Source organism: Loxodonta africana, chromosome 1 (assembly GCF_030014295.1).
Source record: "Loxodonta africana isolate mLoxAfr1 chromosome 1, mLoxAfr1.hap2, whole genome shotgun sequence".
Taxonomy (NCBI): Eukaryota; Metazoa; Chordata; class Mammalia; order Proboscidea; family Elephantidae; genus Loxodonta; species Loxodonta africana.
This window is the reverse complement of record NC_087342.1, coordinates 87,976,612-88,003,514: the sequence shown is the minus strand read 5'-3', so window position 1 is coordinate 88,003,514 and position 26,903 is coordinate 87,976,612. Positions and strand designations below refer to the sequence as shown.

Below are 26,903 nucleotides of genomic sequence, written 5' to 3'. Positions count from 1 at the left end.
GACCTTACCTTGTACAAGTTGTCCTGGCTTAACTAGTATTGTGTACTGTCTTACCCTTCACCAAAGGTACTACTTATCTATTGTCTATTAAGTGTTTTTCCATCCCCACCCCTCCCTTCCCTCATAACCATCAAAGATAGTTTCTTTTTTGTGTATAAACATTTCATGAGTTTTTACAGTAGTGGTCTCATAAAATATTTGTCCATTCGTGATTGACTTATTTCACTCAGCATAATGCCCTCCAGATTCATCCATGTTATGAGATGCTTCACAGATTCATCATTGTTTTTTATTGTTGCATAATACTCCATTGTATGTACCACAGTTTGTTTATCCATTCGTCTGTTGACAGATATCTGGAATGTTTCCATCTTTTTGCTGTGCTGAACAATGCTGCAACGAACATGGGTGCATGTGCCCATTTTTACTTAGCTTAGATACTCCATTAAATTTATTAGGAAGAGATCTGTTATCCAAATGGAATTGCCAAATAAAATTTTCAGAAACGGGAGAAATGCTATTAGATTTACCTGAAGGCAATCAACAGACTCCATGATAGGAAATACTTCAAGTGAAGAAGCCTATTGCTATTTACATGCATTTAGCTTACCACCACAAGAAAGTCATTCTCCTACTATATGCAATTCTATGGAATGCCTTTCTTCTGTACCTGAAAGTTTATAGGCCACTACTTCTACCAATGTTCGTTGTGTCCTATCCTCTGAACCAATTAAAACTAAAATAGATACCTCTAAGCCCTTACGTAAAATTTCTCAATACCCTTTAAAATGAAAAGCTAAGGAAAGAATTGTTCCTCTAATTCAAGACTTTTCGGCTAAAGTCTTAATAATACCTTGCACCGGTTTTTTCAATACTCCAGTTTTCCCTGTTAAGAAACCCAACAATCGGGGCTGGAGATGTGTACAAGACCTGCATGCTATTAATCATATAGTAATTCCAAGATTCCCTGTAGTTCCTAACCCTCGCCTCTACTTTCTAATGTACCCCCTGAAGTGACTCACTTTATACTAGTTGATCTTTGCAGTGTTTTCTTTCTTTCTTTTTTAAGCATTCCAGTCCATCTGGATAGTCAATATTTGTTTGCCTTCACTTAGGGAGACCAAAAATTCACCTGGACTGTCATGCCCCATTACTGAGTCCTTTGCCTATATTTCTCAGATTTTACATAAGGATTTATAGACTTTACAGTTCATTCAAAGGTCTACATCATTACAATATGTGGACGATTAACTGGTCTCTTCTAACACTCAACAGGCATATCTTACTGGGTATCCTTTTGTTAGAATATTTGGCCAGAGGCGGTCACGAAACCTCCAGAGAAAGATTACAGTTAGCCCAACCTTTTGTTAAGTACTTGGGACATACTATTTCAGCAAAAGGGGTCACTAAAAACCCCAAGAGAAAAAGAGACCATCTTAGCTTATCCAGCCCCTACTACCAAGAAACAGTTAAAAGGATTTCTAGGAATCTGCAGCTATGGCAGAACTTGGATACATAATTTTTCTTTTTTGGCTCAACCTCTTTATCATTATTTAAAGAGTTTAGAGCCTGACCCCTTCCAGTTATCTGAAGATGGCCAAAGGGCCATCACTGAATTAAAAGAAGCATTAATTAACACTCTTGCTCTAGGATTTTCTAATTATAATTTAGACTTTTCATTTTTTGTCCATGAGATTTTTGGGAACACTCTAGGAGTCCTCACTCAAAAATGTGGAGAACAGCTGAAATCCATTGGTTATTATGACATCTAACTTGACCCCATCACAAAGGGTTACCCCCCTTGCTTTACAGCAGTCACTGCAGCCACTAGACTAGTTGAGACCACAGCAGATATTGTTTTAGGAAATTATCTTGAAGTTTATATCCCTCATGTTATGCTGACCATTTTAAATTCAACACTTACTCAACACCTGTTGGCCAGCAGGCTGACTTCTTATGAAGTTCTCCTTTTGGTTGCTTCTTATATTCAGTTACATACTCAAACTTCTCTGTGTCCAGCTACATTGTTACCTTTACCTAATCACGCTAACCACCTACCCCATGATTGCTTAAATCTTACTGAACAACGTTTGTCTTCTAGACCAGATTTACAAGAAATCCCAATATTGAATCCTGATTTAGTTCTATTTGTTGATGGGTCATATTTAAAGCCTGAACCTACCAGCTCTCACTACCAGGGAGGTTATGCTGTGACTACCTGAACTGAGATCCTCAAAAGTGTGTCCCCTTTCTGAAGACATTTCCCCTCAGCAAGCTGGACTAATTTTACTCATGAAGCCTTGCAAACTGGCTTCTGGATTGTCAGTAAATATTTTTAAGGACTCAAGCTATGTTTTCTGGAGTTACTCATGAATTTGGCATGTTATGGAAACAAAAGGGATCCCTAACTTCTTCTGGGACCCAAATTAAAAGTGGATCCTTAGTAGAAGACTCTTAGAAGCTCTGTTGCTACCCCTATGAGATTTCTGTAATTAAAATCCAGTCCACCAACCCAAAGAGATCCATGAACAGGGGAAGTTAAAGGAAATGACTTAGCTGACAGAGCAGCTAAACAAGTTGCTGCCCAATCACCCTTTAAAGACACCACCCTCATTCATGACCACGGTAATTCCTCTAGTGATCATGATGAAAAGGAGGGACTAGATATTAATAATAAAAGTTAAGAGGCCTGTAAATATGGCACCTGTAAAATGTTGCTGATCAAAATTTGACCTAAAAGAAATTTCAGAATCACTTTTTAAACATCAACGATTACCCCCGGTAGAGGAGATTAGAGAATGGGAACAGGCCACCTGTCATCAAGACCCAACCACTGGTGTGTGGATTGGGTCTAATAAAAAAACCATCTTGCTGGAATGCTTACGTATTCCTATGGTTAGAAATTACTGGCATGATAATATAGGAATAATGCCAGATGAACTTATCAGATCTTTAGAAGCCCATTGGTTGGGAGGTTTTTCTGTCACTGTAGACCATGTTTTTCTCATAGTTTTAAGGAGCATACCCACCCTTTCAACCCTGTCAATGCTTCTCACAAGCTTTCAACAGTTATGCATGGTCCCTTATGTTGGGAGACTGTTTCAGGTGATGAATGACCTTTTAACATGATTTGTAGATAATCCTTCTAGGCCTGGAAGAATTACCTTAAAGGATTTATTTGAACATCAAAAATCAGCCCTACATGATGAAGTTGAAAAATGGAAGAAACATGGTTATTCCTAATGCCCCACCTCTGGACTATGGATTGGTCCCAATGAGAACTTAGTTCTCCCCAAATCCCTGCAAACCCCTTTACTAGAGGCTTTGCTCATGAATACCCATTTAGGAAGAGATAAGATGATAGAGATTTTAAAGAAATACTGGTAGGGGCATTTTTATGAAGCTGCTGAAAAAGTGGCTTCCCAATGTTCGATTTGCTCTCAATTCAGGTAAACCTTATAAAGCTCCACTTGGGAATTCTCCCTTGCTATTGGGACCAATGCTTGAGTGGCAGATTGATTTTACTGAACTTTCCATCTCAAGTGGTTAAAAGTTTACATTAGTAATGATTTGTAGATATTCTCACTAGGTAGGAGCTCTCCCCAGTTGTTGAACTACTGCCACGTTTGTGGCTAAGAAACTTCTTGAGAACATTATCCCCACTTGGGGAGCCCCAAGGTTCTTTGTAGTGACCAAGGCACCCATTTCACTGTGCAAATAATTAAGGAAGTATGTAAAATCTTCCCCATCTTTCAAAAACTTCATTGTTCTTATCACTCTCAATCCTCTGGTTTAGTTGAAAGAACTAACAGTATAATAAAAACTAGCCAAACTTTCCAAATCTTTACAATTGCATTGGACTAAGGTGCTGCCACTGGTCCTCTTAAATTTAAGAGCTATTTTATTTGGACCTCACAAATTGACCCATCATGACATTATCACTGGACGGCCAATGGTCCTCCCCTATTGGGCGACATGCCTTGATTCAAATATTTTGAAATGTTGTAAATCTTTGATCCAATTTCTAAAGAATACTTTACACAGGTTAAGCAAGTTTTTGATAATCAAAAGCAAGATATATCTAAATTACGTAATGTTCAACCTGGAGATAGTGTTTACTGGAAAAGACACTTAAAAGATTCTCTCAAACCTTGAAGGAAAAGACTTTATTTGGTCCTTCTCACTAATCCTTGTGATGTTAAATTATAGGGAGTTAAGGCCTGGATTCATTTATACCAACTGAAGAAAATCCCAACTGCTGAATGTCAGGAAGAGAAGCAGATGAAGACTGGGTAGGCTGCTTTCCCAAGATCTTTGGACATGACCTGAAACTACCTAAGCAGCCTTCAGTAAAAGTTGGACTGGTTGCCTTTTTCTTTGTCATTTTTGATATCTTTGTATTATTAGCTGTTATGCATGGTTGTGGAATTATATCTTGGTAATTTTGGTGATTATATTATGCCAATTAGCATCTGTGAAAATAAGGTGTTTAAATGAGGGCTTTAACTCTTTTTGAATTTTTCTTAGTCACCAGGATCAAATTTTTAGTTGTGGATATTTTGATGGTTTTAATGGTCTAACTCATTTGTAGTGCCACCTTCTGACCATTATGGTCATTTTTGTTAATTTGAAATTATAACTTGCAATTGCTTTTGAAATGGCTTTTTGTGTTATAAACTCAAACTTTTAGCTGTAGAGTTACTAAGAATTTGTTTCCCAATTATCCTAATTCTTTTTATTGTCATTGGACTCCAACTGTGGGGTATTAGTCTCTGTTTTAATAGTTTATTCTTCTCCTGGAAACCCAAACCTCCTTTTATAACACCAATTTTAGAGAATAGTTTATTTTATCATCACTAGAAAAAATTTTTTTTTTTTTTATTATTTGTGTGCTGGTAGCCTTTGCTTATTTTTTTTGGATTTTATTTTTCCACTATGAAGCCGTTCTTAAACTTTCTGCCCGTACTGCTGTTCATCACAGCTCCCATTAACTCTTGGCATGAGAATGCCTTTGTTAGGCTTACTCAGGTAGTTGCAATCTGACTGAATGTTGGATCTGTCATCCTTTACCCAAAACTGTGCATGAGAACTCAGATCCATTAGCTACTCCCATACTGAATCATAGCTTTGCTCCCCCTGCTGTAATAAATTTTAACATCACCTCTGGGCAAGTCGTACACGTGAGACTGTGGCATCCTCTTGAGAAACCAACTCAACGCCAAGTCCCATGTTTCAATCTGACTCATATTAGAGTTGAGTGTTCCAAAATACCCTTGATCTCCACTTCAGATTGTAAAAATCAGACCTTAATTGCACATAATGACCCTCCCAGATATTGGAACATGGCTTTTTCAGGAAATTTAATAGCACGTCTACAAGGAAAAAGTTTTTTTGTGTATATGTCCAAATGTGGAATTGGCTGAGGTTAGGATGATTGTCTATTGGCAACAACTCCTTGACAGGTAATTGGTTTGCACAGATGAATCAAACCATCCCTCTCCTAGGTAAAGACACCAGGAAGACATAACATGTGCCCCATATGAATACATATTCTTTTGTGGAGGTTCAAGATGCCCCATCATTGATAATTTGAATCTAAATAATGAGTCCTATAACTGGACTTTATCCTGTTTAGATGGTTGGAATATGACAGGAGAATTTACCTTAGGCCATATGGTAATCTTTTTAGACAGTCTTTCTTAGGATGCAAGTTTATATTGGACTGACCACTTGAAACTATTAGAAAGGAGAAGAGACAAACGGTCAGGAGATGAGCAAGGGATTGATGGAGGGAACTCCTTAAACAAGTTCCCTCGTTCAGGTCAGAGTTTTTTGAGGATATTCTTCCCTTGGTACAGAGTGAGAGATTTAGAACACACCATCCGTATCATCTCCAGAACCATGGAAGGAATAGCAGATGTATTGCCAATGCTACGACTACTCAAGAAAATCATTGAACTCACTTTCCAAAGTAGTTTTGTATGATCAAATTGCCCTAGATTTCCTGTCAGCCCAGCAAGGAGGAGTCTCTGCTATAGCTGAAATCTCTGGCTGTGCTTGAATTAACACTTCAGAAGAGGTGGAACAAGATATTAAACTAATTCGCCAGATGACTTCTTGGCTCCTTATACCCCCAACCTCAGATTCCCCTTTTTTAGATATTTTCAGCTGGCTACCCTCAGGTGTTGGATCATGGATTAAGGCTATATTGTCAACTGAATTAATAATACTCATTGTCATTATAATAATCATAGAGACCATCAAATGTTGTATAAAACTTTTCACAAATACTATCACACAAAAGATTTATTTAATGCCTATGAAAAGAATAATGTACATTGACAGTACTTAAATTTCAGATGGACTTGAGCCCACTCCTTAAATAAGCCATCACATGTCAAATTATTCCTCTAATGTGGCCTGCCTTGCACTAACCCTCAAGTAATAAAGAAACAGAAGCAAGAGGATAAAGTTATGGCGTGGTAAAGATGTCAGATAGTGCCCAGCTACCTTTTTACACTGCTACTGTTTTTTTTTTTTTTTTTTTTTTTTACTGTTTATAGTTTGACTTCATTATTCTTGAGTCCATGGTTGGTAACCCTGGAAGCAGCAGTCAGGCATCAAACAACATGTTGCATTTGAAAAAATCTGCTGTAAAAGACCTTTTTGAAATGTAAATATTGGGGCTGCCATGTTGAGGACTGGAGTGCCCTTTGACCCGGATTATAATATTTTTGGTCACTCATGCATGTGACTTTTGGGTGGTGATAAGGAAGAATGAAGAAGTGTTGGCACTTTTGTATTACGGTATCGGTGAAAAATATTGACTCTACCATTGGCTGCCAGAACAGAGAACTGATCTGTCTTGAAAGAAGTACCAGGCAAGGATTCATTCTGTTGTGTGTGGAGTCACTAAAGAGTTGGAGCCAGCTCGATGACACCTAACAATAATAACAATCTTTTCACATGCATAGCTTCTGAGGTCTTTTCTTTTTTTTTTTAAATAATTTTTGTTGTGCTTTAAGTGAATGTTTACAAATCAAGTCAGCCAGTCGCATATAAGCTTATATACACCTTACTACATACTCCCATTTATTCTCTCCCTATTGAGTCAGCCCGCTCCCTCCTTCCAGTCTCTCCTTTCGTGACTGTTCTGCCAGTTTCTAACCCTCTCTACCCTCCCACCTCCCCTCCAGACAGGAGATGCCAACACAGTCTCAAGTGTCTACCTGATACAAGTAGCTCACTCTTCATCAGCATCTCTCTACAGCCCATTGTCCAGTCCCTTCCATGTCTGATGAGTTGTCTTCAGGAATGGTTCCTGTCCTGGGCCAACAGAAGGTTTGGGGATAATGACCACTGGGATTCTTCTAGTCTCAGTCAGACCATTAAGTCTGGTCTTTTTATGAGAATTTGGGGTCTGCATCCCACTGTTCTCCTGCTCTCTCAGGGGTTCTCTGTTGTGCTCCCTGTCAGTGCAGTCATTGGTTGTGGCTGGGCACCATCTAGTTCTTCTGGTCTCAGGATGATGTAAGTCTCTGGTTCATGTGGCCCTTTCTGTCTCTTGGGCTCATAGTTATCGTGTGACCTTGGTGTTCTTCATTCTCCTTTGATCCATGTGGGTTGAGACCAATTGATGCATCTTAGATGGCCGCTTGTTAGCATTTAAGACCCCAGACGCCACATTTCAAAGTGGGATGCAGAACGTTTTCATAATAGAATTTATTTTGCCAATTGACTTAGAAGTCTCCTTAAGCCGTAGTCCCCAAACCCCTGCCCTTGCTTCACTGACCTTCGAAGCATTCATTTTATCCCGGAAACTTCTTTGCTTTTGGTCCAGTCCTGTTGAGCTGACCTTCCCTGTATTGAGTATTGTTCTTCCCTTCACCTAAAGTAGTTCTTATCTACTAACTAATAAGTAAATAACCCTCTCCCCCCCACCTCCCTCCCGCCTCTCGTAACCACAAAAGAATGTGTTCTTCTCAGTTTATACTATTTCTCAAGATCTTATAGTAGTGGCCTTATACAATATTTGTCCTTTTGCCTCTGACTAATTTCGCTCAGCATAATGCCTTCCAGGTTCCTCCATGTTATGAAATGTTTCACAGATTCGTCACTGTTCTTTATGGATGGTTAGTATTCCATTGTGTGACAATACCACAATTTATTTACCCATTCATCCGTTGATGGACACCTTGGTTGCTTCCAGCTTTTTGCTATTGTAAACAGAGCTGCAATAAACATGGGTGTGCATATATCTGTTCCTGTAAAGGCTCTTATTTCTCTAGGATATATTCCGAGGAGTGGGATTTCTGGGTTGTATGGTAGTTCTATTTCTAACTTTTTAAGAAAACGCCAGATAGATTTCCAAAGTGGTTGTACCATTTTACATTCCCACCAGCAGTGTATAAGAGTTCCAATCTCTCCGCAGCCTCTCCAACATTTATTATTTTGTGTTTTTTGGAGTAATGCCAGCCTTGTTTGAGTGAATGGAATCTCATGGTAGTTTTAATTTGCATTTCTGTGGCTAATGATGGAGAGCATTTTCTCATGTATCTGTTTGCTGCCTGAATATCTTTAGTGAAGTGCGTGTTCATATCCTTTGCCCACTTTTTGATTAGGTTGTTTGTCTTTTTGGGGTTGAGTTTTAACAGAATCATATAGATTTTAGAGATCAGGCACTGGTTGGAGGTGTCATAGCTGAAAATTTTTTCCCAATCTGCAGGTGGTCTTTTTACTCTTTTGGTGAAGTCTTTAGAAGAGCATAGGTTTCAGTTATCGGATTTCTCTTCGTCATTGTTGGTAATGTTTTGTATTCTGTTTACGCCTTGTATTAGGGCTCCTAATGTTGTCCCTATTTTTTCTTCCATGATCTTTATCGTTTTAGTCTTTATGTTTAGGTCTTTGATCCACTTGGAGTTAGTTTTTGTGCGTGGTGTGAGGTATGGGTCCTGTTTCATTGTTTTGCAAATGGATATCCAGTTATGCCAGCACCATTTGTTAAAAAGACTATCTTTTCCCCAATTAACTGACACTGGGCCTTTGTCAAATATCAGCTGCTCATATGTGGATGGATTTATATCTGGGTTCTCAATTCTGTTCCATTGGTCTATGTGCCTGTTGTTGTACCAGTAAAAAAAAATAAAAAATAAAACAGGCTATTTTGACTACTGTGGCTATATAATATATTCTAAAATCAGATAGAGTGAGGCCTCCCACTTTCTTCTTCTTTTTCAGTAATGTTTACTTATCCGGGGCTTCTTTCCCTTCTATATGAAGTTGGTGATTTGTTTCTTCATCACGTTAAAAAATGTCTTTGGAATTTAGATCAGAAGTGCATTGTATGTATAGATGGCTTTTGGTAGAATAGACATTTTTACTATGTTAAGTCTTCCTATCCATGAGCAAGGTATGTTTTTCCACTTATGTAGGCCCCTTTTAGTTTCTTGTACTAGTACTTTGTAGTTTTCTTTGTATAGGTCTTTTACATCTTTGGTAAGATTTATTCCTAAGTATTTTATCTTCTTGGGGGCTACTGTGAATGGTATTGATTTGGTGATTTCCTCTTCGATGTTCTTTTTGTTGATGTAGAGGAATCCAAATGATTTTTGTATGTTTATCTTATAACCTGAGACTCTGCCAAACTCTTCTATTAGTTTCAGTAGTGTTCTGGAAGATTCCGTAGGGTTTTCTGTGTATAAGATCATGTCATCCGCAAATAGGGATAATTTTACTTCCTCCTTGCCAATCCAGATGCCGTTTATTTCTTTGTCTAGCCTAATTGCTCTGGCTAGGACCTCAAGCAGAATGTTGAATAAGAGCGGTGATAAAAGGCATCCTTGTCTGGTTCCCGTTCTCAAGGGAGATGCTTTCAGGCTCTCTTCATTTAGAATGATGTTGGCTGTTGGCTGTTGGCTTTGTATAGATGCCCTTTATTATGCTGAGGAATTTTCCTTCAATTCCTATTTTGGTGAGAGTTTTTATCATGTATTGGTGTTGGACTTTGTCAAATGCCTTTTCTGCATCAATTGATAAGATTATGTGGTTTTTATCTTTTGTTTTATGTATATGGTGGATTACATTAATGGTTTTTCTAATATTAAACCAACCTTGCATACCTGGTATAAATCCCACTTGGTCATGGTGGATTGTTTTTTTGATATGTTGTTGAATTCTATCAGCTAGAATTTTGTTGAGGATTTTTGCATCTATGTTCATGAGAGATACAGGTCTGTAATTTTCTTTTTTTTTGTGGTGTCTTTACCTGGTTTTGGTATCAGGGATATGGTGGCTTCACAGAATGAGTTAGGTAGTATTCCATCATTTTCTATGCTTTGAAATACCTTTAGTAGTAGTGGTGTTAACTCTTCTCTGAAAGTTTGGTAGAACTCTGCAGTGAAGCCATCCGGGCCAGGGCTTTTTTTTGTTGGGAGTTTTTTGATTACCTTTTCAATCTCTTTTTTGGTTATGGGTCCATTTAGTTGTTCTACTTCTGATTGTGTTAGTTTAGGTAGGTAGTGTTTTTCTAGGAATTCATTCATTTCTTCTAGGTTTGCAAATTTGTTAGAGTACAATTTTTTGAAATAATCTGATATGATTCTTTTAATTTCAGTTGTGAGTGTTGTCATATGGCCCATCTCGTTTCTTATTCAGGTTATTTGTTTCCTTTCTGTATTTCTTTAGTCAGTCTGGCCAATGGTTTATCAATTTTGTTAATTTTTTCAAAGAACCAGCTTTTGGCTTTGTTAATTCTTTCAATTGTTTTTCTGTTCTCCATTTCATTTAGTTCGGCTCTAATTTTTATTATTTGTTTTCTTCTGGTGCCTGATGGATTCTTTCATTGCTCACTTTCTATTTGTTCGAGTTGTAGGGACAGTTCTCTGATTTTGGCTCTTTCTTCTTTATGTATGTGTGCAATTTATCGATATAAATTAACCTCTGAGCACTGGTTTGCTGTGTCCCAGAGGTTTTGATAGGGAGTATTTTCAGTCTTGTTGCATTCTATGAATTTCTTTATTCCCTTCTTAATGTCTTCCATAACCCAGTCTTATTTGAGCAGGGAATTGTTCAGTTTCCAAGTCTTTGATTTCTTTTCCCTGATTTTCTGTTATTGATTTCCACTTTTATGGCCTTGTGGTCTGAGAAGGTGCTTTGTCATATTTTGATGTTTTGGATTCTGTAAAGGTTTGTTTTATGACCTAATATGTGATCTATTCTAGAGAATGTTCCATGTGCACTAGAAAAAAAGTATACTTTGCAGCTGTTGGGTGCAGTTTTCTCTGTAAGTCTATGAGGTCAAGTTGGTTGATTGTAGCAATTAGGTCTTCCGTGTCTCTATTGAGCTTCTTACTGGATGTCCTATCCTTCTCCGAAAGTGGTGTGTTGAAGTCTCCTACTATAATTGTGGAGGTGTCTATCTCAGTTTTCAGTTCTGTTAAAGTTTGTTTTATGTGTCTTGCAGCCCTGTCATTGGGTGCATAAATATTTAATATGGTTATAACTTCCTAGTCAATTGTCCCTTTAATCATTATGTAGTGTCCTTCTTTATCCTTTGTGGAGAATTTAACTTTAAAGTCTATTTTGTTAGAAATAAATATTGCTACTCCTGCTCTTTTTTGCTTGTTGTTTGCTTGATATATTTTTTCCATCCTTTGAGTTTTAGTTTGTTTGTGTCTCTAAGCCTAAGGTGTGTCTCTTGTAGGCAGCATATAGATGCATTGTGTTTCTTCATCCAGTCTGAGACTCTCTGTCTCTTTATTGGTGCATTTAGTCCATTTACATTCAGCGTAATTATAGATAAGTATGTGTTTAGTGCTGTCATTTTGATGCCTTTTTGTGTGTGTTGTTGACAATTTCACTTTTCCACTTACTTTTTTGTGCTGAGACTTTTTCTTTGTAAATTTTGTGTTCCTCATTTTCATAGTAGTTGAATTTATGTTTGCTGAGTCGTTATGCTTTTCTTGGTTTTTATTTTGAGTTATGGAATTGTTAGACCTCTTTGTGGTTACCTTAATATTTACCCCTATTTTTTAAAGTAAAAACCTAACTTGTATTGTCCTATATTGCCTTGTTTTCCTCTCCATATGGCAGTTCTATGCCTCCTGTATTTAGTCCCTCTTTTTGATTATTGTGATCTTTTACATAACCACTTCAATGATTCCCTGTTTTGAGCATTTTTTTCTTTTTAAAATTAATCTTAATTTGTTTCTGTGATTTCCTTATTTGAGTTGGTATCAGGATGTTCTGTTCCGTGACCTTGTGTTGTGTTGGTATCTGATATTACTGATTTTCTGACCAATTTCCTTTAGTATTTCTTGCAGCTTTAGTTTGGTTTTCGCAAATTTTCTAAGCTTGTGTTTATCTGTAAATGTTTTAATTTCACCTTCATATTTGAGAGAGAGTTTTGCTGGATATATGATCCTTGGCTGGCAGTTTTTCTCCTTCAGTGCTCTATATATGTCATCCCATTGCCTTCTTGCCTGCATGGTTTCTGCTGAGTAGCCTGAACTTATTCTTATTGATTCTCCTTTGTAGGAGACCTTTTTTTAATCCCTGGCTGCTTTTAAAATTTTCTCTTTATCTTTCGTTTTAGCAAGTTTGATGATAATATGTCTTGGTGATTTTCTTTTTGGATCAATCTTAAATGGGGTTCGATGAGCATCTTGGATAGATATTCTTTGGTCTTTCATGATGTCAGGGAAGTTTTCTGCCAACAGATCTTCAACTATTGTCTCTGTATTTTCTGTTAACCCTCCCTGTTCTGGGACTCCAATCACACACAAGTTATTCTTCTTGATAGAGTCCCACATGATTCTTAGGGTTTCTTCATTTTTTTAAATTCTTTTATTTGATTTTTCTTCAACTATATTGGTGTCAATTGCCTTATTCTCCAACTCCCCCACTCTGTGTTCCAATTCCTTATTTCTGCTCCTCTGACTTCCTATTGAGTTGTCTAATTCTGTAATTTTATTGTTAATCTTTTGGATTTCTGAATGCTGTCTCTCTATGGATTCTTGTAGCTTATTAATTTTTCCACTATGCTCTTGAATAATCTTTTTGATTTCTTCAACTGCTTTATCAGTGTTTTCCTTGGCTTTTTCTGTAAAAAAAAAAAAAAATAAAAGATTGCCTTATTTCATTTCTGAGGTCACCCCCAATGTCTTGAAGCATTCTGTAAATTAGTTTTTTATATTCTGAATCTGGCAATTCCAGGATTGTGTCTTCATTTGGGAAAGATTTTGATTCTTTAATTGGAGGAGTTGTAGAAGCAATCATGGTCTGCTTCTTTATGTGGTTTGATATCGACTGCTGTCTCCGAGCCATCTATAAGATATCATAGTGATTTATTTTATATTTGCTCACTGAGTCTTATCCTGTTTTGTTTTCTTTCAATATACATAGATGGGCTACTAGATTGCGCTGTCTTGATTGCTATAGCCTTTGAATCACTTATGTCCTATTCCCAGCTGGTTTGGGCTGTTACCAGAAATATAAGCCTAAGAGTCCATTCACTGTTCTTGAGTGGAATCTGATTTTGGGTCACCAAGTATGTGGTGTAGACTGTCACCTATTCACTTAGAGGAGTAGTGGTGATAGTTGTGTGCACCAGATTCTAGTCACAGTGGGGGGGGGGCAGGATGGTGACAGGCTTCCCCCAAGTTCCAGTGAGGTAGGTGTGTCTCTATTTCTAAAGCACTTTGGTGGGTGGGCTCTGCAGCTGTACCTTAGGCACCCAATGCATGTACTTCTACATATTGGTAGGTGTCACTATCCTCAGACCCCTATGGCAGGAGGCTAGGTGGTTTGGGTGGAGCTTCAGCCCTCAGTTCCCCCGTGTGGGTCAGTGAGGGCTCTGTTTAATAGGTAGAAATATCAGACCTGGCAAACTTGTCTTTCCAGTAATCCGCTAAAACAATTACAGTCAGATCACTATCAGAATTGCCTTTTTATTATAATATCCACCTTGTTCCCTGTAAGGATGAAAGCCCAAGACTGTGGATCTCATATGCTTGGCTGGAGCTGGTTCTGTATTTTTAGTCCAATTTCGGGAAGTCAGGGAAGGATTTTTGGTCCCTGGGTTTTTGGTAGCTTCTTCTCTCAGGCCAGGAGAATGGGTTAGGAAAAGACAAAAAACAAACAAACAAAAAACTGTAGAGCACTTCACTCTCTGGCCCAGGAAATTCCAATGTTAATGAAGCTGCCTGGGAAGGGGAGGGGAGGGATCAGGTAGATAGGAGTGAGTAGCACCCAGGAACATAGACAAAGTTACTTATCTTGCTTGGTGATGACTGTTTTATCTGAGATTCCGAGGAGTGTGTAGCCTGTGTGCGTTGGCTGGGTGGAGATTGCCCCCGAGGGTCAGGCCTGCATCCTGGGCTTGTGCTGTCTCAGAAGCCATGGTCAGTTCCTCCGCTCTCAGTCCAAAGCCCAGTGCCAAGGTTCCCCAGCTGGGACCCCACACTCCAGGCTCCAAAACTAGTCACTGCCTCCTGGTGACTTCTCCTCCTGTCAGCCACATTGTTGCGCTGCCTGTGTGCACTGGCTGGGCTTTCTCCGAGGTCACTTCTGGGGGCTAGGGCTGCGTCCCAAGTTTGCACTGTGTCAGAATTCTGTGCTCAGCTCCCCTGCGCTCAGTCCAAAGCCCGGTGCCAAGGTTTTCTGGCTGGGATGCTGGCTCCAGGCTCCGAAAACAGTTGCTGCTTCCCCGTGGTTGCTCGTTCTCTCGTTAGCCGCGTCATTGTGCAGCCTGCTTGCAGTGGCTGAGTCTGTGTCACTCAGGTCAACTCTTTAGATCTGTATTTGATGGTTAGGGTTTGTAGATTGTCGTGCGTGTGATCGATTCACTTTTTTTTCCGAGTCTTTGTCGCAAGAGGGATCCGAGGTAGCTTCTACCTAGTCAGCCATGTTGGCCCCCGGACCAGTCATTTCTTAAAGACATGTAAATAAGCAGCCATCCAGAATAAACGTATGCTCAGATTTCATGTGGAAGAGAGGCTTCTTTCAGAATAGTGATTAGTGAACTCATCAAAGAATTTCTCTTGAAATCCTTGGTCAAAAGGAAGGAATGTGTAAATGAATTAGAAACAAAAAAATTGAGGTACCTTACAAGATCTGAAATGGCCAGTTTGAGGACTGAATGGGATTCCTTGTTTTCCAGTTTTTTTTCACCCTAGTGGTGGCCATCTTCTGTATTATTTCTGAGAGGAATGTCTGGTAATGATGACATAACTACACTGCAGCCCCTCCCTTTCACATACCTGTGTAATTGCTACACTCTAACCAATCTAAAAAAGTGACATATACCATTTTAAGCCAATCACTTTACAGAGCTTGCCACAAGAAGTCCTGTCTTATGAGTCCCACCACAGGATGTCCTGTCTTATGAGTTCCTTCCATAGAAAGTCCTGCCTTAAAATGATCTACTACTGTCATGGACTGAATCGTGTTCCCCCAAAATATGTGTCAACTTTGTTAGGCCTTGATTCCCAATATTGTGTAGTTGCCCTCCATTTTGTGATTTTTGTATGTGTTATAAATCATAATCTCTGCCTGTGGTTAAAGAGGATTAGGGTGGGATGTAACACCCCTGCTCAGGTCACATCTCTGATACAATGTAAAGGAAGTTTCCCTGGGGTGTGGTCTGTACCACCTTTTATCTTACAGGAGATAAAAGGAAAGGGAAGCAAGCAGAGAGTTGGAGACCTCATACCACCAAGAAAGCAGTGTCAGGAGAAGAGCTCTTCGATTGGACCTGAGGTCCTGTGTGGAGAAGCTCCTAGTCCAGTTGAAGATTGATGGAGAATAAATTTCTCTTGTTAAAGCCATCCACTTGTGGTATTTCTGCTAGACCATCAGTAGATGACTAAGACAACTAGGCTTAGTCTAACAGAAATACTGCAAGTGGATGGCTTTAACAAAGAGAAATTTATTCTCTCAAAGTTCAGTAGTCTACAAGTCCAAATTCAGGGCATCAGCTCCAGGTGAAGACTTTCTCTGTTGGCTCCGGGGGAAGGTCTGTGTCATCAATCTTCCCTATGTCTAGGAGCTTCTCTGCCCACGAACCTCAGGTCCAAAGGACATGCTCTGCTCCTGGTACTGCTTTTTTGGTGGCATGAGGTTCCTATGTCCCTCTCTTTACTGCTCTCTTTTACATCTCGAAAGAGACTGGCTTAAGACACTATCTAATGTTGTAGATCTCATCAATACATCTACCACTAGTGCATCTCATTACATCATAGTGATAGAATTTACAACACATATAGAAACCCTGGTGGCATAGTGGTTAAGTGCTATGGCTGCTAACCAAAGGGTCTGCAGTTCAAATCCACCAGGCGCTCCTTGGAAACTCTATGGGGCAGTTCTACTCTGTCCTACAGGGTCGCTATGAGTTGGAATTGACTCGACGGCACTGGGTTTTTTTTTTTTTTTAGGGAAATCACATCAGATGACAAAATGGTAGACAATCATACAATGTTGGGAATCATGACCTAGCCAAGTTGACAGATACTTTTAGGGGACACAATTCAAGCCATGACAACTACCTATCAATTAAGGTCTTTTGATGACCTAGGCCTGTAATTACCAGTCAAGTAATGTCTTTCAGTGATCTAAGTTTGTAAATACCAATCAAGCAGTGTGTTTCATATTCATTGTTCCCCCTCTATGAAACGTCACTGCTGAGTTGCCATTTTGGATTACTGGATTCCACTGCGTGGAGTTCAGTCTATTCCCAGCTTGAGCTGACTCTTTTCTTCCAACAAATCTCGCAATTTTACATTAATCAGAGTACGGATGGTTACTCTCTGACAGTATGCAATTAAAATTACATCTTCATACTACCTTAGATCCCTGATATCCTATCCTAGAATCTAGGTGCAGCCAGCATTAATAGTTTCTTAACTATATATGTATAAACATATGTGCATGTTATATATATTTTGTAAGTAAATAAGAACAGACTAAAACACACTTTAGTGCCTTATTTTTTCATGTAACAAAGTATTGTGGAGATCTTTGACATCTATGGAAATAATCATAGGGTCAAATATTTGCATAAATAAAGAAGAAAGTATGTAACCACAGACACCAACATCTTAACAGCGGTTTTATCAGTTGGGTGGAGTGCTTGGGGGGAAGAAAGAAGCTATCCATTTTTCTTTTGGGACTACTATTTTATTTGAGTTATTACAATAAGAATATGTTTATGACTTAAGATACTAAATTAAAAATGTAAGGTGGCTCAGTAATCAATGTAATCAATGTCACTGAATCATACATGTAGACATTGTTGAATTTCTGTATATTTTGTTTTGTATATTTTCACCACAGTAAAAAAAAATGTTGGGTAACTGCCATAGTTTTCTAGTGTAGCTGTAACAGAAATACCACAAATGGGTGGCTTTAAAGAACAGATTATTTATTTTCTCATAGCTCCTGAGGCTAAAAGTCCAAATTCAGGAAAAGGACCTCGTCTACTTATCTTCTAGTAACTGACAATCCTTGGAGTTCCTGTGCTTGTAGATTCATCTGCCCTTGTGGTTATCAGATAATATCTGTTTTTCCCCTGTGCCTGCTTTTATTCTGTGAAAGGACGCATTAGCATAAGAAAGAAAACCCTGTTCCCAAAGGAGATTACATCCACAGGTATAGGGGTTAGGATTCCAAAGCATATTTTGAAGGAACACAATTAATCCATTATACTGGCATTTGCTGTGGGCTACAGACAACAGACCCCATAGAGAAGGGAATTTTAACCTGTGTCTGTTGCTCAAACAGAAAGTGGGGCTAAAGTAAGAGTTCGATTTAGATAAATGACAGAGAAGTGCCTTGAACATACTCCTGGGGCTGTGAAGTGAATAGATCAGTCTGATTTTTCTGGAGAGTTCTCAGAAGGGAGTACTGGGAGACAGAGGTGTCAGGCAGGCTTCAGGGCATGGGAGATGCTGAAGCCACATGATCTTTTGGAACTTTATTTGTAGCAACATGACAGCTTCTCAAAGCAGGCCCAGCACTGGCAAGCCTTTGCAGATCTATATAAAACGCTCCTACTAATGGAGCTCTATGTTGAAATAGTTGCCTGGGAAGGCGAGAGCAGTGAAGAGTGAGAGTTAAGCGAAGGCTTCTGGAGGACCACTACTGGCAGTTGAGTAGGGGGGTGATTAGGGATGCTGCAGAGAAATGAGGAGAATTTGGTGATGAATTCTGGGGAAGACACTGGGAATTGGGAGATAAGGTGCTGGTGGAGTGGAGAGCGTTAATCCCCATAGGGATGGAAAGATGGGTTCCCATGTAACTCTTGGTTTCTGCTCCATTTTTGGTCAAGCTAACAGCTCAGGAAAAAGATAGGGCCTCAGGGGCTGATTTTTCCTGTTCATTTAAGCCCGCTCCCAATATATCATTAATTGATTCTCAGGGGCATCCTTGTTTTTGGCAATCGTAAGCCCTCCGTGTGATAAACGGAAAGACCTACAAAGAAAGGACAGAGTAGTCTGGGAGCTAGAAAAAGGGATGTTTGGTTGGAGGACAGAATAGCTCTAGGGAATGGAGGATGACAAACGTGGCATTTCTAGTCAATATCCTACTTTATTTCAGATTGAACTCAAGAAGGGAGTGAGCTGAAGTTAGGAAACTACAATATTTTGGTGTCTTCAGCAAGTCTCAGTATATATTCTCCTCATCAAAATCTTGTCATTGGAGAGCAGGATTGCTGTTTCAGCTGGGTTTCTCTTTTTGTATAATTCTTTACAGCTTAATTCACAGATCTCTTAAACAAGATAAAGATTTCTTCTTTACAGACTTTTGTACTTTAATCAGCAACGCATTTCAATTAACCCAGAGACTCTAAACATCTCTTTTTCGAAGGCATTTTAGGAAATCCTCCAGTGTTCTTCTGGAATGCTAGAATTCCTGCTTCTTCACTAGACCTCAGAAAAGTTGATTTCCAATGCTTCCTGCTTCATTCCATCTTATTTCTTTTATATCCTTTCTCTTGGAGACAGAGAACAGTAGATATTCGTGCTTTCAAAGCTCCATGGTTTGTTATGGAGTAGGATGAGGTAGGGCACCCTCCTGCCAGTTTTTTCAGGGTAGAAATTTGTCCTTTTGCTTTCTTGTGGGATGACAAAAGTGGGATATATGTAAATTAATGCTGTTTTTCTTTTAAAACTTTTAGAAGTACATTTTTCTGCTTTATTATGGAATATTTGAAGAATAGGTTTGAAGAGTGTTAACAGGTTGATAAACAAATTGAATGAAAATTACTTTACTTTTTTTTAGTTCATAAAAAATAGCTTATGTTCAGCAGACATTGCAAAATATATAAACCAGACCCATTGCCTTTGAGTTGATCCTGACTCTTTGCTATGTTGATCTGAATAGAACTACCCCATAGGGCTTCCAAGGCTGTAATCTTTATGGAAGCAGATGGCCGGGGCTTTTCTCCCACAGAGCCATTGGTGGATTTGAACTGCTGACCTTTTTGTTAGCAGCCAAGTGCTTAACCATGGTGCCACCAAGACTCCATATGTGTATGTATATATATATATATTTGAGGATAGGGAATGAAATTTTTCTTCAATTTGAAATTGATTAGGTCATCTAACTCATGTACAAGTGGATTACATGACCTTGGCCTTGTTCTAAAGCATTTGAACTTGGCCTTGTTTTAAAGCAGTTTAATAACCTCAACTGCCCATTGTATTTATATTGCACTCTGCTTCCATTCCCAGTCTAAGCTGTCAGTTTCTAACCACACCCCTGGACAATCAGGATAGTTTGGCATCTGTTCAATGGCAAAATGAAGGTAAATGATACCTGGGGATACTGTAATGTACTTGTTCTCCCTCGCTCCTTGGAAACCCTATGGGGCAAATCTCCTCTGTCCTATAGGGAGGCTATTAGTAAGATTTTACCAGACAGCAATAGGGTTTGAATTTGTTTTGTTTTGTTTTGTTTTTGGTTTTCTCATATGGGGGAGGGGAGAATGTGAAGACTGGAGTCTTTGTGGCACCTTACAGATTGGCACCCAGGAACATTTACCTTGTACTCCTGGATTTAGAAGGCAATAGAATTTCTTTTCCTTTGATTTCCCCTTTGTCTTCATTTTGTATTATCTGAAATAGACTCTCCAGGATGGTAGGAAGGAGAGAGATGGTCCAACTTTTATTTTGAACAGTCATGAAAGGAATTAGAATAGGCACATGTCCGTTACACAACACAATAATGAAATTTACATTTGTTCTTAATGTGCTATCCTCCACTTCACTTCCTCCTGATTTCAAGGTGCTGAAAGGCTGTCATAGAAAATAAGGACTATATTTATTACCCGGAGGATGAATGAGTGGAAGTTATAGGGAGGCAAATCTTGGGTCACTATAGGAATAAATTGCTAACAGTCCAAATGAAGCAATTATGGCATTGATTGCGTGGGGAGGTAGGGAGTTTTATATTGTTACCTTTCCTCTTGGGCAAGAATGCTGTAGAAAGAATCCAAGCCTCAAATTGGTTTTGGAGCAGATAAAATGATCTAAGGGTTAAACGAAGTCTATAGAAGGAGTGCCAAATTCATGTCACAAAGAAGTAGAGATGGGAGTAGAGAGTAAAGGAATAGCTTCTAGAGATAGGACATGGAGGATGGGAACAGAACCTGTGGGATTTCTAGGCCAATAAAATACAAAACCCCTCACTAATAAATGAAAGATGACTATGAGGTAGTGAACTTGGGTGTCAGGCAGAATTTTTGAACCTCACGTAGAAGACTTTGTTGTGACTGGGGAAGTTAAGAGAATTTGGTGTAAGACTTGCTGATTTGAGATGATGATAGGATATTTCAACAGACAGATCTAGCAGGCATTTGGGGGATATTACACTGGTGCGTGGTGCTCAAAAGATAATCTATAGCTGGATATAAAGATTAGGATGTGCACTTCATTATATGATAGAGATATTAGACTGAACTAATAGGGCAAAGGGGGTTGAAAGACTGAAATTGTGAGTTTGAATAAATACTCTGAGCTTTGGAGAATACTCACAATTAAGGAATTCGGGGAGAAGCAGGAGTTGAGGAGGGAGTAAGGACTTAAAAGAGGATAAATGAGGACTGGTGCAAGTGACTCTTGTTTTGAAGACTCATTCTTATCTTTTTCATTTTAGCTCTACTAGTTTTAGGTTTTAGGTTTAGTGTGGAAGATACAGAGATGCCCTGAAATTTCTCCCTTAATGACTGCAGGCAGAAATGTGGATGATTCACACGAAAGCTGTCTCCGTAGAAAACCAGACTACTACTGGATTTGTCCTCCTTGGCTTCCATGACATCCCTGAACTGCATCTCCTTTTCTTTATTGTGTTCACAGTTGTCTATGCCTCTATTATCATAGGGAATATGCTAATCATTGTGGCAGCAGTTAGCTCCCAGAGGCTTCACACACCCATGTATTTCTTTCTGGCCAATCTGTCCTTCCTGGAGATCCTCTACACCTCCACAGTGGTCCCAAAAATGCTAGAGGGCTTTTTGAAGGAGGCAGCCATTTCTGTGGCTGGTTGTTTGCTTCAGTTTTTTATCTTTGGCTCTCTAGCCACAGCTGAATGCTTCCTGCTGGCTGTCATGGCGTATGATCGCTACCTGGCAATCTGCTACCCACTCCACTACCCACTCCTGATGGGGCCCAGATGGTGCTTGGGGCTGGTGGCCACAGCCTGGCTGTCTGGTTTCATGGTAGATGGACTTGTTGTGGCTCTGATGTCACAGCTGAGGTTCTGTGGCCCTAACCACATTGACCACTTTTACTGCGACTTCATGCCTTTGGTGGAGCTGGCTTGCTCAGATCCCAGAGTGGCCCAGGTGACAACCTTCATGCTCTCTGTGGTCTGTCTCACTGTTCCCTTCGGACTGATTCTGACATCCTATGCTCGGATACTGGTGGCTGTGTTAAGAGTTCCTGCTGGGGCCGGCAGGCGAAAGGCTTTCTCCACATGCTCCTCTCACCTAGCTGTAGTGTCCACATTCTATGGAACTCTTATGTCCTTGTACATTGCACCCTCTGCTGTCCACTCCCAGCTCCTTTCCAAGGTCTTTGCTCTGCTTTACACTGTGGTCACCCCCATCTTTAATCCTGTGATCTACACCCTGAGGAACAAGGAGGTTCATCAGGCACTGTGCAGGCTTCTCTATATTAAGAAAACTGAAACACTCCATTGAAGGAGGAAGGTGGGGAAGATCATAATCTCTGGACACCTTCATTAGGAAGTCTTCCAACACTGTTTGGAGAAAAGTAACTTTGTTCTATTCTAACAGTCCCTTCTGGCCCCTTCTATAGCTACTCTAAAACTGAGGGTGGTAGCGCAATAATTTTCATGTGCTAGATTAAAAAAATATTTTAAAGTTTTATTAGTTTTTTATTTAATAGACCCTGAATATTTAATATAGAAATATTTAGTATAGAAATATGGAAAAATAAGATGAACAATAATAGCAACATCAAAACAAAATTAGAAACTCTGGATATTAATATTATTGAAGAATGACATTTCAGAGTTTTGTTTTATATGTAAAACCAAAAACCAAACTCGTGGCCTCTGAGTTGGCTCTGATGCATAGAGTTTGTGATCTGCTTTTCCACAGAAGAGCATGGCATGAATGTCTTTCTGTATCACCAAGTATCTACTTGGTCTTTCTAGGCTTCATACTATGGCTAAGTAATCTTCTATTTTTAGAAATTTTTAGTAACGATTCTTTCACTGTACAAACATCCTTTACATCTATGATTTTCATAGGATAAATTCTTAGGAGTTGAATTGCCAGGTCTAAGGACATGCATATTAAAAAAAAATTAAAGCTGAATGTATTTATTTTTAACTCTTTATCATAGAAAATTTCAGACATACACCAAAGTAGAAAGAATAGCATAATGAATCCCTATGTAGCCATCACCCAGCTTCAACGTAATTTTGCCAATCTTGTTTCAAGTGCCTACAACTTCTTTTTCTTTTGCTGGAAAATTTTAAAGCAATTTTAGACATTGTGTCCTTCTACGTGTAAGTGTGGGTGGGTCTACTTAAAAAAAAAAATGTCCACCATGCCCTTATGATACTTAATGCAATTATAAATATTTCCTTAGTATCATCTAATAGTCATGTTCAAGTTTTTCCAATTATCCAACGATGTCTTTAAATAATTTCTTATAATTGGGATCCAAACAATGTTCATACAATGCATTTTCTTGTTATGGTTATTAGTTCCTTTTATTTTATAGCAGTTCATGTCCTCCTTTTTTTTATGAGACTAACTTATTGGTAAAATCATGTTATTTGTCCCATATTCTAAATTACTCGAAGTCTTTTTTTTTAACTTCTATCCTTATACCTTGTATTTCATATAAATTTGTAGTTATATATATATATGTATATATATATACACATATAAGCTTGATTAGATCTTGGTTAAATTTCTTTTTTTTCCAGCAAGAATATGCCAACATTCCCATGTTATTCATATTGCATCATTTAATGAGCCATACAATGTTTGTCTGTCCTACGTTTATTGACAGTGGGTTCATGTAGCATCAGCCTGATTCATCTATTACTCAGTTCCCAACTAATCCTTCTTTCTTTTTTTTTTTAATAATTTTTATTGTGCTTTAAGTGAAAGTTTACAAATCAAGTCAGTCTCTCAAACAAGAACTCATATACACTTTGCTACACACTCCCAATTACACTCCCCCTAATGAGACAGCCCGCTCTCTCCCTCTACTCTCTCCTTTCATGTCCATTTCACCAGCTTCTAACCCCCTCCACCCTCTCATCTCCCCTCCAGGCAGGAGATGCCAACATAGTCTCAAGTGTCCACCTGATCCAAGAAGCTCACTCCTCACCAGCATGCCTCTCCAACCCATTGTCCAGTCTAATCCATGTCTGAAGAATTGGCTTTGGGAATGGTTCCTGTCCTGGGCCAACAGAAGGTCTGGGGGCCATGACCACCAGGGTCCTTCTAGTCTCAGTCAGACCATTAAGTCTGGTCTTATGAGAATTTGGGGTCTGCATCCCACTGCTCTCCTGCTCCCTCAGGGGTTCTCTGTTGTGTTCCCTGTCAGGGCTGTCATTGGTTGTAGCCGTGAACCATCTAGTTCTTCTGGTCTCAGGATGATGTAGTCTCTGGTTCATGTGGCCCTTTCTGTCTCTTGGGCTGGTAATTACCTTGAGTCCTTGGTGTTCTTCATTCTCCTTTGATCCAGGTGGGTTGAGACCAATTGATGCATCTTAGATGTCTGCTTGCTAGCATTTAAGACCCCAGATGCCACTCTCCAAAGTGGGATGCAGAATGTTTTCTTAATAGATTTTATTATGCCAGTTTACTTAGATGTCCCCTGAAACCATGGTTCCCAGGCCCCTGCCCCTGCTACGCTGGCCTTCGAAGCATTCAGTTTATTCAGGAAACTTCTTTGCTTTTGGTGTAGTCCAATTGTGCTGACCTCCCCTGTATTGTGTGCTGTCTGTCCCTTCACCTAAAGTAGTTCTTATCTACCAACTAATTAGTGAATGCCCCCTCCCACCCTCCCTCCCTCCCCTCTCTCATAACCACGAAAGACTGTTTTCTTCTCAGTTTCAACTATTTCTCAAGTTCTTTAATAGTGGTCTTATACAGTATTTGTCCTTTTGCAACTGACTAATTTCACTCTGCATAATGCCTTCCAGCTTCTTCTGTGTTATGAAATGTTTCACAGATTCCTCACTATTCTTTATCGCTGCATAGTATTCAATTGTGTGAATACACCATAATTAATTTATCCATTCATCTGTTGATGGCCACCTTGGTTCCTTCCAGCTTCTTGCTATTGTAAACAGTGTTGCAATAAACATGGGTGTGCATATATCTGTTCTTGTAAAGGCTCTTATTTCTCTAGGATGTATTCTGAGGAGTGGGATTGCTGGATCGTATGGTAGTCCTATTTCTTGCTTTTTAAGGAAGCGCCAAACCGATTTCCAAAGTGGTTGTACCATTTGACGTTCCCACCAGCAGTGTATAAGTGTTCCAATCTCTCCACAGCCTCTCTAACATTTATTATTTTGTATTTTTTGGATTAATGCCAGCCTTGTTGGAGTGAGATGAAATCTCATTGTGGTTTTGATCTGCATTTCTCTAATGGCTAATGATCGTGAACATTTCCTCGTATATCTGTTAGCTACCTGAATGTCTTCTTTAGTGAAGAGTCTATTCATATCTTCTTCCCATTTTTTCATTGGGTTGTCTTTTTGCAGACATAGCACAAACATAAATATTTAATAAACTCTGGAAAATGAGGAAGTGAAAGTGGGAAAAGTGCATAAAACAAGTTTCTTTTACTGATGGTGTTGGCACTGGTGAAATTGATGGGGGTAGTATTGAAGATGGTAATTTGTATGATGATTCTGATGACAAAAAAGATGATATTGACTACAGTAAAGATGTTGGTGAGGATCTTGATTGTGAAATCACTCATAGGCATAAAAAATGTGGTAGTGATGGCAATGGATAATCAAGTTTTAATGATATTAGTGTTAGAAGGCAATTTAAAGAGCTGCTAATCCAGTCTACCTCTAGGTGTATATACAAATTAAAACCTACACCTACAGAGGAACTAATTACTGGGGAAGGGCATCACACTTGGTAAAGTAGAGGGTCAGTGAAAAAGAGAGACTCTCAATGAGATAGACTGACACAGTGGCTGCAACAATGGGCTAAAACATAGCAATGATTGTGAGGATGGCACAGGACCAGACAATATTTCATTCTGTTACAAGTAATGTTGCTATGAATTGGAGCCTACTTGGATGGCACCACCACCACCAACAGAGTGGGACCTAGAATGTAATTCCTCTGATTTCTGCTTTAATATTCTTTCCAATCAATCATATAATGCTCTGTGACAGCCTTGGTGTTAATGGGCTCACTTTGCAAATGTGGTGATGAGATGAAGAGTGATTTTTTCCAAAGTGCTTGGTTATGGGGCTTGTCTTTAATCCTGAGAACTGTCCATGTCCAGAATTCTTTTCAGAGAACTCTTCACATCTTTATTTCTTGGACTATAAATGAAAGGTTTTAGAGTGGGAGTTGCCAGAGCATACATGACAGCAGCTATCAGTTCCCCAGGAGAATGAGAAGTTGATGGGTGTTTCAGGTAGGCAGCAAAGACTGTGCTGTAGAAGAGAAAGACCGTGGAGAGGTGGGAGCTGCATGTGGCCAGAGCTTTCTTTTTCCCCTGTGCTGATGGAGCCCTAGCCACAGCATGGAAAATGTAGGCATAAGAGCTTATGAGGCAGAGGAGAGGACTGATTCCTAAAAATCCAGTCAGAACCATCACCAGCTACTCATTAAGGTGGACGTCAGAGCAGGAAAGCCATAGGAGTGGTCCTAGATCACAGAAAAAGTGAGGAATCTCTTGATTAATGTAAAAGGATAGCTGGGGTAGCAACAGGGTATGGATTAGAGAGATGGAGTGGGCCAGTCCCCATGACCCAGCCGTCATCAGTCCACATCTGCAAGAAGTCATTAGGAGTGGGTAATGCAGAGGATGGCAGATAGCAGCATAGCAGTCAATAGCCATGGCAGTCACAAGCAGGTTGTCCAAATCAGCAAAAACAGCAAAGAAATATAATTGGACTAGACATCCAGAGAAAGAGATGGATCCATTGCTGGTCCACAAAGTCTCCAGCATTTTGGGATCTGTGGTGGAAGTGAAGCAGAGATCCACCAGAGAGTGCTGGCCCAGGAAGAAGTACATGGGAGTGTGGAGGTGGGTATCAGTACTAATAGCCAGCAGAAGCAGCAAGCTGAGTGCCAGGAAAAGACCAAAGAAGTACTGCCATTGCTCTGGGTGACTGAATAACCCCAAGAGGACAAAGTCAGGGGTCTGCTGCAGTTCATTCGGGGC

The 26,903-nt window shown here is 39.4% G+C and overlaps 1 protein-coding gene and 1 long non-coding RNA gene across 2 annotated transcripts in view; both read left to right on the top strand.

Moving 5' to 3' along the window:
- The window catches only part of LOC135233021 (uncharacterized), a 146,973-nt gene that overhangs the window by 15,864 nt on the left and 104,206 nt on the right, over positions 1 to 26,903 (top strand). The window lies entirely within an intron of this gene.
- Positions 17,452 to 22,452, top strand: LOC100676561 (olfactory receptor 11A1). Its single transcript, XM_003421849.3, has one exon. The coding sequence runs from the start codon at positions 21,233 to 21,235 to the stop codon at positions 22,193 to 22,195; it is 963 nt and encodes a 320-aa protein (XP_003421897.2). The 5' UTR covers positions 17,452 to 21,232; the 3' UTR covers positions 22,196 to 22,452.

What these genes read in the sequence shown, in the direction of transcription:
- LOC100676561 (XM_003421849.3), top strand. Translation starts at nt 21,233, where the DNA reads ATGTGGATGATTCACACGAAAGCTGTCTCCGTAGAAAACCAGACTACT.